General features: G+C 45.4%; 2 protein-coding genes across 2 annotated transcripts; one reads left to right on the top strand and one right to left on the bottom strand.

Moving 5' to 3' along the window:
- Positions 1–2,154: 2,154 nt before the first annotated feature.
- On the bottom strand, positions 2,155–3,060 carry WFDC10A (WAP four-disulfide core domain 10A). The gene is made up of 2 exons (XM_074318295.1): positions 2,923–3,060; positions 2,155–2,422 (listed from the first exon to the last, which is right to left on the bottom strand). Exons 1-2 carry the CDS (start codon positions 3,017–3,019, stop codon positions 2,268–2,270), a joined length of 252 nt encoding a protein of 83 aa, XP_074174396.1. The 5' UTR covers positions 3,020–3,060; the 3' UTR covers positions 2,155–2,267.
- Positions 3,061–7,893: 4,833 nt separating this feature from the next.
- Positions 7,894–9,410, top strand: WFDC9 (WAP four-disulfide core domain 9). Its single transcript, XM_074317868.1, has 2 exons — positions 7,894–8,116; positions 9,141–9,410. Exons 1-2 carry the CDS (start codon positions 8,026–8,028, stop codon positions 9,284–9,286), a joined length of 237 nt encoding a protein of 78 aa, XP_074173969.1. The 5' UTR covers positions 7,894–8,025; the 3' UTR covers positions 9,287–9,410.
- Positions 9,411–18,770: the final 9,360 nt, after the last annotated feature.

An 18,770-nucleotide genomic window follows, 5' to 3' on the forward strand; every position in this document is an offset into this window, starting at 1 on the left:
CAGATAACTAACAGATGTGGGGTGGGACACACTTTGCTGGTGAAGGCATCAGTATGGATCCACCTGTGGCCATTAGGGGCAGCCAAAGGATGGAAACGAGGGAGGTGTTGACTAACATCATGATGTTTGAAATGGGAGGATACGTCTAGAGTACTCCCATCTGCATTGACATAGAGAAGGAGCAGGTCTGGAGCATCAGAAGAGAACAAGTAATGCAAAACTCATGGCAACCAAGAGACTAAGTGTTTGGTCACAAGCAGACCAGCCCTGACTGAGATTCTCTGCAGGCTGAGACACGATATTGTGGAGACCCAGATCAAGGCAGAATTTGCATTTGTTTCTTACTCTGCTTCCATGATTCAAGGTCTTCCAGGGGTCTCCACTCCTCTACTCTACCTAATATGGAGGCACAAGGTTTTCCCATTAAAGACAGAACATGCAGTGATGTCCAGGCAAGCATTCCTCCCAGACATAGCATCCTAGGGGTAGCCTCTGAGTTCTGTGGGGCAATGCTAAAGAGAACATTCCTCCCCCTGCAGTTCTCTGGATAACAGGTCAGGGCACCAGTTATCACAAGTGAAAAGAACAACTGTTTCCAGTATAAGTCATGGTCCATGGTGCTTATGCCAGGGGCAAGGATTAGGTCAGCCTGGCACCATAGTGTACCCACATCGTAGGGACGTGGACATGGAAGGTCATTCCCTATGTGGGTCCAGGCAGGTAACTCTGCCTGTCTTAAGTCTCCCCGAGGGTGTCTGGGGCATGGCCAACCACGGGGAAGATGCTTGGAGTGAGGCTGCACCCTTATAAGAGCCCGTGAAGAGCATCCCTTCCGTCCATCTCGGACCCCCGCCCGTCCATCTCGGATGATGTCTATGCGGGTGGTTGGTCGTGTTCTCTTTCCTAAGGCTCCTTGTGCGAGGGCAGCTTGTAGTGGACGTAAGGAAGATCCTCCAACACCAGGAGCCCTGATGCTCCTGAGGTGGGTGGGAGGCTCTGGCCTGATGGAGGCAGGTTTCCTCCTCGGATGTGTCCTTAACTGATGCCCAGCAGGAAGTCTGGGCTGGAGTGTAGCCCTGCACACACGCCTCCACATGGCCGCCTACCTGAGTTCTGCACACTTGGCTCCATGTCCTGATGGGCCACACATGACTCTGTCCCTGGATCTCGCCCCAGGACCATTTCAGAGGAGTTGTGATCACACAGATGGGGAGCCTGTACCCAGTGATTCAGTCTCACTGACTCACCCTGAGACCACAGGCAAGACCCACAGCCACCTCATCCAACTCATCCTTAGCAGCGTCACCTCGAACCACCTGTTCCCCCACCTGTGGCTTCCCTCTGGATTAAAGAAGAGGAAGAGAGAGAATGAGGCTGTAAGGAGAGGGGTTAGGAAAGGTGGGGACCACTCAGTTAATGGCAGGCAGAGGCATCACAGGCACTGGTACCCCGTTGCAGGCCTCAGGGTAAGAGCGGCCATATTGGTGGAGGATGGCGTGGGGAAGTGTGGGGTGACCACAGGATCTCACTTCCATGCCTATGGTCTCCCCATAATGTGAAAGAAGCGAGCCCCCAGGCCGTGCAGAGGGAGAGCCTTCCTGCAGCCCACCACGGATGGCCTCTCACTCCTTTGGCCTTGGGCCTGTCACTTCACTTCTCTGGGATTCACGTTCTTCATTGTAAAGACAGACTTATCTGAACTTCACAAGGAGAATGGGGAGAAAGGGACAGGGGCAGGTCAAGTTTAAGATGAGCCATCCTTGGGGACCGCCTACTCTTGCCCCAGGATGTGGCCCCCACCTCGTTCATGGTTGACTTGGCTCTTCTGACTGCAGGGGAGGAATGTTCTCCTTAGCATGCGAGGTGCTACACAGGGGCAGTTTCCCCCTGGGAGTACTGGTTCAGGGAGCAGAGCAACGAGGGGGCGGAGCCTTGGGGGCCTGGCAGGGGTATGAGGGCCAAAGAGAGAGAAAGTAGAGAAGCGTGACAAGGGCTGAAGGATCAGGCACTGGGCCCAGGAAGGCGGGGGCACCCTGGGGTCTGCCCTGGGTGCTTCATGATCACAAGCACTGGGAAGAATCTAGGCAGGTCCCTGGACATTGGTTCTGGTTTATTTGACAGGAACAAGTAGCTCAGACAGTGGGGAAGGTGGCATTGCTGTTGGTGGCCCTGTGCCCGGGACTTGAGGTCCTTGTGCTTTGGTGGCAGGCACAGTCTTAAACAGAGGGTTGGGGGAGCAGGATGCACAGCCCAGGCCCCTCTGGCAGTCACAGGATGTTCATGCAAACATTTCCGCAGAAGGTTGAACAGCATATGTTATTTGCTTGGCATTCCTGGTGGTATTGACAGTGGCGTTTGCACATGTGTATACCCACTCTTTTCTCACAGGCCTTGATTTCTGTGGGTAGCTGTGTATCTGAAACTGAGTAGAAGCAGGGTCAATAAAGCCACCCCTACAGAGCACTTCTTTCAAGCGTAGAGCCTCCTCCAGGACCCAGACACAGTCCCACTTATAACATTTTAGACTTGTCAGGAGACTTACTCTCTGTCTCACACCAAATCCTACTTGTTCTACACCTGCTCCCATAAACATCTCCGGATGTTGACCTGTCACGTACGTGCATAAATCAAAGAATAGTTGTTGTTTTTTCCCATCTGATTCTCAGGTCCTTTTACTATTATAGGTACCATATATCTCTGGGTTTTTGGAATGGAGACTAAAAAGATGTACGTTCCCGTCCGCCCCATCACTAGTCGCAGGGTCAGTAAAGGGACTGGAGGGCCAAGGTTTGGGAGAGCCCAGAGTCTTCATAGTGCCGTGGTCAGAGCAGGACATGCTGAAAGGTGCCAATCCCAGGTCCTCCTTAGCTGGACACAGCCCTCCTCCCTCCTCCCCATCGCTGCCCCCAGACCATCACCTACTCTGCATTTTCTTCTGATGACTGCGGGGCCCTCCCTGGGCCTGCAGCAGCAGCAGTGCACAGAGAAGCAGGATGGGCAGCAGCACCCGGGTGGACATGACTTTGGCCAGAGCAGTGAGCTCTAAGTCTGGCACAGACTTCCGTGGAGAGCTGGTGGGAGGAGGGAAGGCAAGAAAGGACCGGTTACCCTGGGCTCCTCCCGGCCCCCACTGGCCAGGCCCAGGCAGGGCAAGGAGACCTTGTTCCCTCCCCTGTGCCTGCTCCTGGTGGCCTGTTCTCTGTGGGCCCTGGGCTTCTGCAGAGATGGCTCCTCCTCTCGCATAGCTAACCCTCGCCTTTTGCAAACAGATTTTTGTTCCTAAAGATGTAATGTTTTCGACATTCTAATTACAAAGTAATTTGTGGAAGAAAGAAAAATATAATTTAAAATTGTAATAATCTCACTGCATAGAATTAACCTGTGACTCATTGTATAGTGAAATCATATATGATTTCTTGTCTTTTCCATCTGACTTATTTCGCTCTGCATGATATTGTCAAGATTCATCCATGCTTTCACAAATGGCAGTATTTCATATTTTCTTATGGCCGAGTAATATTCCGTTGTGTATATGTACCACATCGTCTTTATCCAGTCATCTATCAAAGGACTCTTAGATTGTTTCCATGTCTTGGCCACTGTGAATAATGCTGCAGTGGACATAGGGAACATATATCTTTATGAATAAATGTTTTCAGACTTTGGGCGTAGATACCCAGAAGAGGGTTTGCTGAGTCAAGTAGCAACGCTACTCTCAATTTATTTTTATTTGTTTGACCTTCAATATTATTTTATATTAATTTCATTTATACAGCATCGTGGTTAGATATTTCTGTAATCTACTCTTATCTTTTTGAGGAACCTCCATATGGTTTCCTATCATGGCTGTATCAATTTATATTCCCACCAGCAGTGTATAAGGATTCCTTTTTCTCCACAACCTCTCCAACACTTGTGATTACTTGTCTTGTTGATAATAGTCATTCTGACAGGTGTGAGATGGCATCTCGTTGTGGTTTTGATTTGCATTTCCCTAATAACTATTGAAGTTGAGCATTTTTCATATATCTGTTGGCTGTTTGTATGTCTTCTTGGGAGAAGTGTCTGTTCAAGTCTTCTACCCGTTTTTTAATTGGATTGTTTGTTTTTTATTGTTGAGTTATATGAATTCTTTATATTTTTTGGATGTTAGCCCCTTATTGTATGTATCATTTGTAAACATCTTCTTTCATTCAGTTAGTTGCCTTGATTTTAGATTAATGTAAGAAATGTAGAATTTATGGATGAAAGAGTAAGTAGGTATTTTAAGTATAAATAAATACACATACATACATACATACATATGTGTACATATACATAGATAGATAACTAGAGAGAGAATTAGATTTTGAAATAAACCTGTTTAACTCAACAGAGAAGGAGTGTCAATTTCCTCAAATCCTGTAGGCCACTGCAGTGTAAGTGAGGAGATGTTGGGCAGGAATCAGTCCCCTAATGTCTATAAAAATTTGGGTAGCAGAGAAATGTTCATGGATTTTGTGCTCAGGCAGATGTGGAATTATATCCTGACGCCAATATACACCAGCTTTGTAACACTGGGAAAGTCCTATGACCTCTATAGACTCAGCTTACCTATATTTTCTTTTGGCACCCCAGGTCTGAGGATGAAATGTGATGACACATATAAACACCTTTATGATACCTTGCACACAGTAGGCTCTCAATGTAGTCCATCTCTGTTCTCTCTAATCGGGTATTAAGATCCAGCTCTGGAAGAGGAAAGTTGGAAGAAAAACCTTTTGGGTTGGGAGGAGAGAGAGGGAGGGGGAGAAAAGGAGAGAGGGAGAGGGAGAAGGAGAGGGAGAGGGAGAGGGAGAGGGAGAGAGAGAGAGAGAGAGAGCGCTGTTGTCCTAAATTCTGCACAGCTTTCTGCAGACCCACCTGCGTGATCCAGAACAAAAAGTGGCAGGAATCCTGGGTGGAACCTCCTTGGCGCTCATCAGTAACCATGCTCCTCAAGAAAACCAGTAAGGACCCCCAACATCCGGGCCAGATACAGAGCATGAGGCTGTGATTGCCCTTCATGGGACATTGTTTTCCTTCCATATAAACCAGTGTCTTGAGAATGCATAATTCAGTCATTTTAGGTTTGGCACCATTTACAATCCCCATCAAAGTTCCTTTCAGTTTGCTCTCACACCTTTGTTCCCAGGTCCCCAAATTCTACCTCTTGCCTCTGTACTGGTCCACCCTCCTCAGTTAAGTCCCCAGAGTCCTGGCCTATATTTCCCACTGCTCAAGGCACCCAACAAAGCCTGGGGAAAAATCACTCATATTTGGATATCTCTTGTCATTGTCATAAAATATTCCTGTGGACAGGGTTTGGGAGAAGAAGGTTTGTCTGTTCCCTGGGAGTCCCTGGTCCTTATCCATTTAACTCTTCTTTTATTTTGTAATGAGCTCCAAGTCATGTGTATGTGTGCCCAATATAATGTCTTTCTCTGGTATTTGGTGAACAAATCCCCCTAACCCCCCACTCACAAACCTGTGCCAAGATCGTGGTGCTCGATTGGGTCAGTTTGCAAGGTGGTCATGTATCTTTTCTGAAGTCCTTCCTATTCAGTCTCTTTTTATCCACATAAAAGCCATAGGGCATATGGTGGGAGATGATGTTGTGCTTTAATGAGCAAAGGAGAATCAAGACAGAGAAGGGTGGGACCTTCAAAAGCCCACACGAGTCAAAGGAAAATAGGTATACAGACCGTCCTCCACTCGCTGCCTACGGATAGACTCAGATGCATTAGATAAAGACTCTAGACTGGCGTCTGTTGGGGGTGGCTAGAGCTGCAACCCAGGTACACAATGTTCCTCCTAGCTTAGCAGGAGACATTGCTTGCATCAAAGAAAACCCTACACCTCTGGATGGGTTAATATCAAAGAAAACAATCTGTGATATGGTCAACACGAAGTTCATGGGCAGAAATTAAAGATCTATCACTACCAAAATCATCATTAAGTTCTAGGCCTTTGAACTTTGTCTTTCAGCTCTTCTGCCCGCTGTCTGAGGCCACAACCTCCCTTCCCCCTCTCCAAGGAAGAAGAGTCCAGATAAAAGAACTGTCAGCCAGTTCCTGCAGACACTCAACCTAGACACCTTCAGAGGTAGGTGGGGTAAGGGTCTCGAGGCATGAGCTTTTATTTGTGGCTTGCTTGGACAAGTTCACTCCTCTGGTGGTATCAACACTTCCTGTGAGGTGAGGATTATTGTCTGTTGTTCAAATAAGAAAATGGAGAGAGAGGTAACTGTCTTGTCTGAGGTCCCAGAGGGAAAAGAGGCAGAGATGAAACAGGAAACCAGCATTCCTGACTTGAAGTCCAATACATTTTCTTCCTTAACATTATCTGGAAAGCCCAGGGGTCCTGAATTTTGGAGGAGCAGTGGTTCTGTGTCCTTTGGATGCCTAGGGGCCTCTTCATTGTCCTATATCTCAGGATGGCCAAAGAATTCCCCCAGAACTCTGGTTGTGAGTAGCACCCAACCTGGGCGTGAAGATGTGTTTCTTCTCTGGGATCACTTAATACACCTGAGGTGTGCAAAGAAGGGGATTGGGCATCCCCGGATCCTGAACACCCTTTAAGGGCCCGTAAGGAACTCAGAAAGCTGGACTCAGCGTGAGGCCTTTTACATGAATAGATCACAAAGCTCTGGAAAACTCGGGTCTAGAGTGAGATTTTTGAATACAAATAAACAGCTTCATAGAACCCATTACTTTGGATTGATTGTGTTTCTGTCACTATGTGACAGTCTTACTCCTTCTTTGTGCAGAAAGCTGGTACCAGGAATCCAGAGGCCACCCCAGTCCATGCCCACCTTCACCCAGTTACCTCATACCTCATACCCTCACCTGTAAGTGACTAACAAAGCATCTGCATTGCACATCTGTCTTGCTCTGTGCTGGAGCCTTCAGAGGATCAGAAGAACGCTCTGAGCCATGCTCAAGGACAGGGTAGCCTGCTCGCTGGCTTTCTTGTGCAAAGAGTGCAAGTGATTTATAGGATTTCTGGAAGCCTACCGTGCTCAAAGATAGTTCTCCTTTGGCCTGGAGCTTCACCAATTAACTTGTATTTTTGACGTAAATGTTGCCCAATGGTAAATGAAACCTCAACACCTTCACTTGACAATTTCTCTCTATCAAACCACACCAAGGCAAGCTGGCAGGGGTGTGGGCTCTGAATGGAGTAGGTTGCAGAGCCGATGTAAGCGTCTAAGAGTGGAAGCTCCCAAATAGCCAATCTTTTACATTTTAAGGACTTTTCTCCTCCTTTTCTTTCTCTCCATAATCTCCTTCTCTTGCTCTTGACTCTCCTCAAGCCACCTAAATCCAATTTGCCTCAAAGTCAATGTGTCAATGATTCACGTGCCTAAAACTTGCGTTTGGACCATCTATGTAGATGAAAGTTTGAAGAGTCCTCTGACCATTTGTTGGCCATTATTTTTCTCAAGTCCTTCTGAGTAATCCGTCTCCTCACTCACCCGAATCACTCTGGTACTGTTTGTTTTAGGGTCGTGACTAAATTATACCGTCTGGTTCCATACATCCTGAAATAAAAAATCAGGACACTTAATGTGTTCTATTATTCCAACGTCACAAAAATAACAACGTAAAAGGATACACATATATTGGTTCTCTCCGTCCGTGGTGGTGGAATTCCTAATGCTTATCCATTTCCTCTTTGTATTTTTTGTTTGTTTGTTTTACAATTTATACAATCTGAAGATTTATTGCTTTTTAATAAAAAAAAATAGCAATGCATTTTTCAGTAATTTTGCAAAGGAAGCGGTAATGTGAGGTGGGGAAGAAGCCTGAAGAAGCCAGTGACGAGCTTATTATGTTGGTAAGTGCCAGAGAGTGTGAAGGAAAAGGACCAGAAAGAATACAATATTCACACGCATTTTCTCGCCCTTTCCTACCCTATTCTCGACTTGATTTCTTTTCTACTTCTAGCAGCATTTGGAGACCTGTCTTCTGCCAGAACTTGATCCACACACACATAGAGACCACCATGAAGCCCTGGGCTCTCCTACGCATCATTCTCATCTGTGGGGTTGTGATGCTTCTGCCTGTGCTGGGAGGAATCAGGAAAAAACCTTTATGTAGGTGGCGTGGCCAGGGAGGATGGTGTTCTGCCCAGGCCTGGGGTGTCTGGTATACCTGATTCTGGGCCCGATTTCCGGGATCTCCCTTCAAAGGATCAGAACCCTCGTTGAAGCAGAGACATCCAAGAAAGATTAGGTTGGATGTTCCCAATAGGGTCCCCTTCAAGTCCTCTCTCGAGACCTCAAAGCAATAATGGGTATATGGAAATGGAATGTAGTTTTTGTCTACATTTCATAAGCTCACAGGAAATAATATTTTCCAGTGTTAGACCAGCTTGGGCAGAGGAAACACCAACACAGAGCTTCCCTCTGAGCCCACATTTTCAGAATCTCAGTGTCTGATTTGAGTGAGCCTTTGATGAATACCAAAAGGGTAACATTTTAACACATTCATTGTGTGTGAGGGGAAGAATCTTTTAAACTATTAAAAAACACTAAGCAAAACAAATAAGAGGTCCTTAGTGAGTCAAAGTTTTGGGTCATCTGATAAGAAATGGGGGAAATGAAGGGACTGAGAGGGAGGGTTGTGGGCCAGAGAAAGATATGGAATTTGGGGATAGGCTGAACGCCTAGGTGGTATCAACAGGGAAGAGAACGGAAAAGGGGAAAAGTAGGTTCCTAGTCTCCTCCAGCTCAATTTTCCGTTCTGCAAGTTGGGTGTGGAAATTTGCTAAAAGAGTGAGCGGGTATTGCGGGTCCTGACATCTAAGGTTAGATGAGAATAGGTTTGGTTGAGGTGGTGTCATGCATGGTGATGGTGTCCTAAGTCCTATCTTTAGGGAACTTGGAGAGGGTTTGAAGGCTTGCACTGCTGTGGGGGACATGTGGAAAGAGAGAAGGCATGTCATGAAAGGATGGTTTCCTGGGAATTCAAGGCAGGGACTTTTCTCGAAAGGCAGAGAAATACTTTCTGGCTTTGGAGTTCAGGTTCCAGAGCTCAGGAATTGTTAAACTTGAGAAGGATTTCTTCTCTAAGCTGTAGATGGATAGACCCTGCCAACTTCTACCATCTCAGTTCCAGCTGAAGAAAGAAAAATTGAACAGTGCTGGATACAGCCTCCGTTAAAGTATTGTGCGAAAAGGTGCACTAAATCACAAGGATGTGTATATCTGAATCATACATGCTGCTGGACCTTCTGTGGAAACATCTGCTTGGACAATGAGTGAGTTGGTTGCTGAGGGAAGGTTGGGCCTGGGCATGCTTCCTCCCTCACATTCAGAAGGTGTGGCCTGGAACAGAAGGCTGCCGTCACCGAAATTCTGGTCAAAGAGACAGGTAGCATCAGGCAATGCTCTCCTAACTCCACACCTAGGTTGCCACTCACTACAAAATAAACTAAAATACTAACATGGGACCTCCTTTTTTTTTTTCCCCCTCACTCTCATTCAGTTCCCCCAAACCATCATCCATCAGTTTGTTTACCCCTCCTCTGTTCAAGCCCCCAGTTACTGCCTCTGTAGTCTGGCCTCTGCTGGCCCCTGGTCTCAGCCAGGACCAAGGAGACCTGGTCTCCACCTATCTGCTCCACTGGCAAACCTCTTGGGTAAAATGGCTTAAAAGTGGGTAACTCCTGATCTTACAGAAAGAATTCTTGTTCCCGTTAACTGGAGCCAAGGGTGTTATTATGTTTGGGAATGGAGGTCCCTTAGGGTTCCCTGACTTTTAACCATTTAATTTTCTCTTCCAGAGAACCCTTTAAATTCATTCTAAACCCTAGTTTCTAGGGGGCTCACCCTCCTGTGGGCAGGAGATGACTACGTGGTCTAAGAAGAGTGCTGCCTGGCTCCCTGTTGCAATACCACTGGCTCCAGCTGAGGACCTGTCTGTTCTCTCCTTGACCTCTCTCTCCTGAGAAGGCTCAAGTCTTTGCCAAATAAACTGATATACCAACCTGAGGGCTCTGAAATTTTTTGTACTCCATCCCCATGACTCCATTTCTCTCATTATAATCCCCAAGTGTCCTAACGGTTGTTCCCATTCCATTATGGACTCAGGCACCCAGCTCTGCCTTCCCGGTTAGACTGATGTATTAGTCAAGTAGTCTCACGGCTGTAACAAAAATACAGAGATTTCTGAAGATGTCATGGGTTAACACAGACTTCTCATTCACAATACATGTCACTGAGGGTGGTCAGTAAACCACCACCCGTACCATGACTCAAGGACCCTGGGCGCCATCCATCTATAGCTCCACCATCTCCCAGGGCCTCCTCTGCCAGCAGATGCGAGAAGAAAGGTAGCATGGAGGCTCAAACAGAAGGTTTATAAAGATCAGGCTTAGAAGTAGAGTTCATCATTTGTATCCACATTCTATTTGCCATAATGTAGTCATATAGTCCCACTTATCTGCAAAGGAGATTAGGAAATACAGTCTATCTGTATGTCCAAGAACAACAGAGAAAGGAATTTGGTGAACACGTGGCAATCTCTGACCTGTCTACTTATCTCAAACCAAGACCCAAGACCCTGGCCCCCCTAACACGCTGTCCAACTGAACAAAGACTCTGCTGGCAAGCAGCTGGCATCTCCTGGTATTAGCAAAAGCATTCCTGCCTTCAGGGTGGGTACTTTGAGCTTCCAGAATGACTCTTCCTTCTTCCATCTCCAGTACCTTATTATTCCTGCCAGGTCAGTTCTGTCTTCCTGGCAGTTTTACTCATATCTTCAGATTTCAGGTAATGCAAAGCAGGCTGCCCTGCCCATATCATCTCCCCAGATTATATCTGAATTTCTAGAATTTGTTGTTTGTATCTTGAAAATCATTTAAAAAACATAATGTCCCCTAGATGAGGAGATTATAGAGTATCTACTACATATCCAGGTGTGTTCCTCTTCCTGGCCCAGAGGACCAGATAGTCTCACTTAGATGGGCGGGTCAGTACATCATACTTGTCAACTGTGCAGCCCAAGGAAAGGCTTCAGAATGTGATGCAGAAAACACTAAAGCCAGGCATGGAACGAAGGCCTAACAGAACACTGGTCAGTGCCTTAGAGCTCAGAGTAAGGGCTCAGGCATGCGGGTGAATGTCCTTCAGGAGTGGGGCTTCGTCCTCGTCTTCAGGGAAGGGAGGACTTGTAGCTCTTCAGGGTGACAGTGGTTACTCCTTCCTGACAACAAAAGTAGAGAAGGACAAAAGGTTATGGGTCCCCAAAGGAAGGACTAGGGAAGGAAAAGATTATCCTCTTAGTTGGCCTTGATATTGTGGGGGAAGAAAACTAATTTTTCTCTCTACCATATTAGGTTCTTGACTGATGACCCCCTGCCTCACCCCCCACCCCCACCCCCAATAAAAGACAAATTAGCAAGAGAAAAACAAATAGAAGTTTAGTGACATGTATACTTCCTGTACATGGGAGAGACCCAGGAAAACTGAGTAGCTCCCTGAAATGGCATAAGCCATCACACCTTAAATACCATCTTCAGCTAAAGAAAAAAGCTGTTGGGGAGAAGGGGAAGGCCAGTATAGGAGGTTACCAGGAAAGGCACAGTAAACAAGGGTATGGCTGCTATGAAAAACTAAGTTGTTGCCTTTTCCATGATAAAGAGTTTCTAGAGATCTAAATGCATCCTTCTCAGCCGGGTACAGAGAGAAGGACACCTTTACCAATGGAGATTTCCCTTATATATGCATGTAAATGTTTCTTACAAAAGGGCAGTTTTTACTGGTTTTCAGAACTTCTCCTGTATCTGCAGTTTCTTCCAAATAACCAGTCTAAAATAATCCCTATGCCAAAGAGACATATTTTAGGGTGACAAATTCTGCTCCCCTTCAATATCATATCTCATTCACACCTTCATTTGCCACGCCTGGGTCATGAGAGGTGGAAGGGAAAGAAGATGTTGCTTGGTCAATGTTAGCAGAAGGGTAATTGGCACAGAGAAGAGGAAGGACCCCAAGGGGGTCAGTAAAATGTGGACACAGGGACACCACTGTTACTCTGCCAGCCACATAGACAAGTAACACAAGAGCTCTGGACTGTGTAAACTGAGCATCAACTGAAACTTCAGCTATGCCACCCACTGAAGAAGACAGGAAGCCCAAATTGTCCTTCCTTGTCATGGTGGTTAATGCTAGTAGACTTCGGGTTGGGCTGGGGAGAGACTACCAGCATCTTTGTTATTGAGACAGAGTGGTAGTGAATGCTGAGACAATCACCTATTGACATAACCCATCTCTGTTGCCCAGTAGCATCAAGCATATATGTCAATGAGTTACTATAAAAGACACTCTTGTTACTCTGACCAAACTCCCTTTACGGATCATCTCTCAGCTCCTGAAAGTGCTCTGATTAAAGGTGTACATCTGTGACCTACTCCAGAGAATTGCCCTCAGTTGATGGGAGTCACCTCAGCTGGATATGCCTGTGTAAGGAAGCAAAATTTGCCACCTCTAAATGTGTCTCTGGCAGGAAGATTATTTGATTTTCAAGAAACAAAAGACTCAGGAAGAACCTTGACCTTCCTCCTAACTGCCTAAAAAATTTAGATGGAGGGCTTGCTCCAGGAACGGAGTTATCAACATAAGTGTCTATAGTATAATTTAACCAGGTGTGGTGGGAGAGACTCAGCAGAGCCTAGCGTCTACTCTGTGTGACCCACTGTCTCCGCATGGCCCAGCAAACATTTGTTTACCATACATTTTCTTTTATCTTCTCCATGTGAATTGCCTTCCTCCCCTTTGAAGTCCCAAACGACTACTCCTTTCTCCTTACCTCAAGATGGCATATAAGCTTCAACTGCCCAACTTGTCCTTGGGCCTCCCATATTCTTATGGAATCTCTGCACATACATATATAATTAAATTTGGGTTTTCTCCTGTTAATCTGTCTCGTGTCAATTTAATTCTTAGACAAGCCAGAAGAACTTAGAAGGGTAGAGGAAAATTTCTTCTCCCTGACATCTGCCTCTGGTGGTGGTGGTGGTGGTGAACACGGGCAGTAACGGGCCAGAGCCTGGCTCTTCTGCCTCTGGATGGAGCAACTCTGTAGTGAGATACACACTTCAGAGCTTTGGTTCAGGCCAAAGTTAGTCTTTATCTGAGATCACGCCCTTGCTCAGTCCCTTGCCTAATTCTACTTTCCTCACTCCCTTAGATGTTTTTACTGAAGGGCATTCTTTGGTGAGGGGTACTCCTTCAATAATTCACATGTACCTGAGTTCCTGTCTCAGGTCTGTTTCTAGGAAAGCTGATCTAAGACTAGGGTAACCAACTTATCTTAATTTACTTGAGATTTTCCTGGTGTTAGCATTAAAATTCTCGTGTCCAGGGAACCCTTTCGGTCTGGGGCAAACTGGAATGGTTTGTCACCCTGCCTAAGACAATTGTTCAGCTTTAATTTAGAAAAATGCCCCATTATATATGTACTCCCTGAACCTAAACCTGTTGGCCTACATTAGCTCCTGAAAGGTGTATTTGTGAATAAGGTATTAAGGCTACACTCTAACTGGATTGCAATTGGCTAATGCAACAGACTTCTTTCTCTTGGTATGCAACTTTGCTGGTATGAAACGGTCCTAAGACCATTCAAACTGGCATCGGTGCATGAGATAAATAGCTCAATGCCTAGAATAGCAAATTCTAGGAAAAAAGCTTTAAAGAAAATGGTTACTAAAGTCCAACCAGCCTGTCCACACGCCTTCCCCCATCCTTAAATTCCAAAGGGCTGAAGAGGGCATGATATTAAAGCCAATTTTGTTCCCTAAAATGCTCTTGAGTAAGACATGACAACATTGGACCAATTCACTGAAGCACATGGTAAGCCTGGAGAAATCCTAAGTCAAGCCTTCCTTAATAGCTTTGAATTCCCAGATATTCTTAAAGTTGCTAGACAAGATCAGCCAGGGAAGAAAGAGCTTTCTTCAGGATCTGGCTTTATCTCTTGCTGCAATATTATACATCCAAGATATTTTACTGGGATCTATGAGACTTGACATTAAATAACAGACGATTTTAAATCCACAATACGCAGACAATCCAGCACTACACAGGAACATTCCTTGTGTTTCTCTGTAGTCACATGTAGCCGTATTTTCAAGATGAAACAGTTCCTATCCACCCATCTTTCTATCAGTCACTGAAAGTTGGCTGGGCTCCAAGGTGAGCAGTTGCTTAAATTTTGAGTTTTGATTTTTTTTTAAAGGCATCTTCTCCTATTTATCCTGCCTTTGAATATTTGAAGGAACTTTATTCCATTCGTCTGGGACGTTCCACAATGCCAAAGCAATCATTTTTAGGGACATAATTAGTTGCTTGACAATCAGAATATCAGAATTGAACACTTTTTGTCACCTCATCTCTTTCCCCTTCTACTTGGGACAGAAATAGGACACTAATAGGAAGGGGGCAGAGCCAAAGAACGCACCCCAGCTGAATCAGCTCATCTTAAGCATCCCCTAAGCAGTTAGTTTTTTTTGATGGGGACTCCTAAAGTCCTCCAGCCTCCTCCTGGATAATTTGTAAGTCTCTTACTAGATTGGAAAAGATAAAACCAAACTGCCTGGAGGATATGTCTGTACTGTGTGAGTTTTGAGTGGGGGCAGGGTGAGAACTGGAAAGCCAGCTGATTTAAGCCAAAGAACCACAAAATGTCTCAGGAACTGAAGGTTTCAAGTGTCAGTGAAGGTGGGGATATGGATGTGGTTGAAGAGGTGGTTTTGAAAGCCTGTTAGATAGACAGGTAAAATTTGCTTTTGTTGCTTTATGTTATGTATGTAAATTAAACAGTCTTTCTCGGTCCTCAAATCCCTTGAAACTATTCCAGACTCTTGGAAATTCAACTTCTTCACAGAACTATCTCCTTCGTCCATCGTATTCTTCTTGAGATATTTGAGAATATTCAACACCATCTGCTGTATCAACCTGGCACTTGATTCCCCCACAGTGACTGTGCCTATCAATCTACGTGCATATTTCTCTAGCATGCAACAATATTATGCCATGATCCAGTGACTCCCCGTGGCCCAAGAAACTTTCATAATTTATTTTCTTGTGCATAGAAGAATCATGCACAGTGCATGAGAGCAGGCAGGTGGCCAAGTTTATGTCTTTCCTGTGTTCCTCATTCTCAATACGCTGAATACTTACCATTTTCCTTCAAATATTATGGGCTTTTCTAGTCCTCTTTGGCTCATGCACTTTACTCATAAGGCTTTTATTTTCATAGATGATATTTTCACTTAGCAATGTGGGGAAGATGACATCAATAGTGTACAACAGGTCACATAATGTGAGCATGAAACACACTAAAGTATGACGGCAGTGACTATACACCCTCTTGCCTGGATTCATGGACAACAAGCATTTTTGCATGCACAATTCCTTAGAGGATTTATTTTTAAAAATCTGGATAGCTGGGGTGCAGGTAAAGTCAAACTGTTCCTCTTAACCTCTTCAATGCATCCAAACTTGATTTTTTTTGCTCTGACAGTGTGATGAAACTTGTCTGTTGGACTCCTGGATTTGCACAAAGACTCATCTGTGGGTGACTGTCCAAATGAATATTCTCCAGTGGCTTCTAGACTGTGGCCGAGGTGGGCTAGCGTCAGTTCACAGGCCACTTCAGGGTCCCACGCAAGGACCGAGGTCTGTATGCCTATTACCCGACGCATGGGTGAGACTCCTCCCGGGCCCCTTGGCTGTGGTTATGGATCCCACAGCTCCCCCGAAGGCACTTTTGTCTGTGACTGAATGTCAAATTGTCATTGTAGAGGGGGGACTCAAGCAGGGGAGTCTTATTCACTCGTCCTGCTGACGTCACCCTCCAAAATTACTTTAACGGAATTGAGTGATATAAAGTTAATAATATAGTTACAAAATTGTAAATTAAGTATGCTTTAAAAATGAACTGTGCTGGTATCATTTAGGAGCTAATTATTATGAAACACAGAACATATTGGGGACATTCAGACTTAGAAAAAAGTGTTCCTCTTCAAATTTTGTGCTCAATTTTTAAAAGACCGATGATTTTTAAATTTTAATTTACGTATATTTACTAATTTTCTTAAATGGCTTGAAAAATACTTATGTAAATAAATATATATAATATTTTTTCCTTAAAAATGGGAGTTTACAGCTGTCTTTCATGAAAGATAAATGACACTAGTAGCTAACTAGGTCATGGGTAGCTGATACGACCTTATTACTCTTCTTGTACTTTTCTGTGTTTTTCAAATTTCTAAAATAAAAAATTATGAAGTGCTGAAGAATTCTTTGCTGCAATGAGAGGAGGGTAGAGTATAAGGGAAGGAAGTACCTCATGAGAAGACAATGCCCAGCCAATGAGTGGTGGGAGGGGGAGAGGCAGAACCAGATGAGACCAGCCACGTGTGCTCCTAACTCCTCACCCTGAGACCCCTTTCTACCCCCCAGCAGAACCTGGTAAAAATCCTGGATCCCCTCCTATCCAGAGTCAACACCATGACGTGGTTGGTTCTCCAGGTGCTGACACGCTGCTGTGTGGTGATCCTGTGTCAGGAACCTGGAAAGAAAGAGTTGATTCTGTCATTGGATTTCCATTTTACAGTAGGTACTCTGGCTGGGCTTCAGAATGAAGAGTGGGTAGAAAACAAAGGGACCTTTCCCAGCGCAATTACAGAGAGGAACCAGGGGCTGGCATGGCTGGTGTTGGGTCCTTTTTCAAGCCAAGATACATGAAGAAATCTGAATGCTTAGTTCTCATGCTTTAGTTCTCCTGACGCTACAAGTAACAATGTTTTTCCATGTGCTGGCGGGACAGTGGTGGCTATGTGGTGATTTTTATCCAGGAGGACACTTAGCAGTGAGAAGCTCCACGGGGTTCAGATACCGCGTGGAGGTGCCAAACGTGAACCTCCAGGAGTTGATGTCCTCAGGAGTTCCAAGGATAAGCAGCAAATTGGAAAAAGGCTATGAATTATTCCTTGAAATATGCCTTTTGTTTAGGGACTTGGACATTTCAGAAGCTTGGGCATGGGGAGGAGAAATAAAATGCATGCTTGATGAAGAGAAGTTTGGAACCACTGGGTTAAAAAAAACTTAAAATCAGTAGAATTGAAGGGAGAGGAGTGGGTAAAGAACTAGTGACCAAAGTTTCTAGGAAAGAGCTAGGTTTTGAGGGCCATTTCAGGCAGGAGTGGAGCAGTGGCGGTGCAAGGTAGGCCCCTTCCCTACTCTGGGACTCAGTTCCTCCCACCATGTAAACTGAGAGTGGGAAACTAGACGATCTCTTGGGATTCTTTGTTCTGAGACTCGGGTTTCAGGACTCAGGTTCTGTGACGTTAAATTCTATGGGGGTGACATTATGGTGGTGAGTTTGTTAGGAGGGTGGGAGCAGGATCTTGACTCTAGGAACCAAAAGGGCCCCAAGTCCCTGGGCAGGACGAGGAAGAAGAGAAAGCAATGGACTGGGTCCTGGGGCCTCAAAGGAGCTGCTAAGAGTGAGAAAAACTCTTCTTCTGGGAGTCACTGCTCATGTGTTCCGTCTCAGTTTTACCAAAGCCAAAACGGAAAATTCCCGTGGAGGAGGAACATGCCGCTGAGTGCCAGTTACACTCAGAATGTCTAATTGGTCATTATTGCTGCCGTGCCTTCTGTGGAAATGTCTTCATGCTTCTCCAAGAAGCCGGTAGGCTCTAAGAAGCACCCGTCCCTTGTCATTCAGTTCTCAAAGACTATGGACTCCCAACCTGCGGGGAGACAGACAGCAGGAGACTATGCTTCCCCAGTGCCATATCCAATCCAGTCTGGGAACCTTTGCCTCTTTATCTCAGCCCCAAGGTCCCCACTCTCCACTTGCAGGCCTACCTGATTTATCCAAACCCCAGGAGGTCTGACATGTATGTTTCTTTGCTCTTCGGACTAAAAACACCCTGGGTAAAGGCTTGTGTGGGCATCTTCCAAACCACAGAAAACATCCTTGGCCCAGGGTTTGGGAGGATCTGTAACACTTACTGAAATCTGTGTGGCTAATGAATACCGACCCCTTCTCTCTTCCAGAGCACAGCAGTCTGGACAACAAAATCAGAAACATCATGTCCACTGTTACCCCCTTAAACCACCATTGAGCGTTGGAGTTACCTGGGAGACCATGGAAGAATGCTACGTGACCTCCAGTGATATCATTTTCTTGCCCCAGCTGTGGGTAGGGGAGTGGGCCCAGGGCAATGTCTTTTCTACGTGTCAACCCTCTTCCCTGAGAGCAATTATATTATCAGCCTCAATTCCTTGATATGTAAGCTGTGTCAGTCACCCAGGACTTCTGTTTCTTCTATACTCCCTGCCCCCTCTCCCCCTTTACCTAAGCCCCCAACACCTAAGCCTCCCAGTTTGGCTCTCCTTGCCTTCTCACCCTTTAGATGCTTGATCTTCTTAGCCAGGACTCCTGGATTCTATTTCTCTTTGTTTATTAACTAAGATTCCTGGGGAAAACTTCTTATGTGTGGATGTTCTTAAGGCTACAGAAACCATTGCCACTCTGAGATCCTTTGGTGTAGCCTTTCTCCTGTCATCTCAAGCTTGTGAGTCTAGTAGTTTCCCCACAAGCTACAGCCTCTTTTAACTACTCCACGGAGGTACAATCTTCCCTAAAGGTGAGAACATTCCACTGGTCTCACCAAATTCTCTTTCCAGACAATGCCTGATTTGTTACCGTTATTTATTCAATCATTTGGGA

The sequence above is a fragment of the Rhinolophus sinicus genome, linkage group LG13 (assembly GCF_036562045.2).
Source record: "Rhinolophus sinicus isolate RSC01 linkage group LG13, ASM3656204v1, whole genome shotgun sequence".
Taxonomy (NCBI): domain Eukaryota; kingdom Metazoa; phylum Chordata; class Mammalia; order Chiroptera; family Rhinolophidae; genus Rhinolophus; species Rhinolophus sinicus.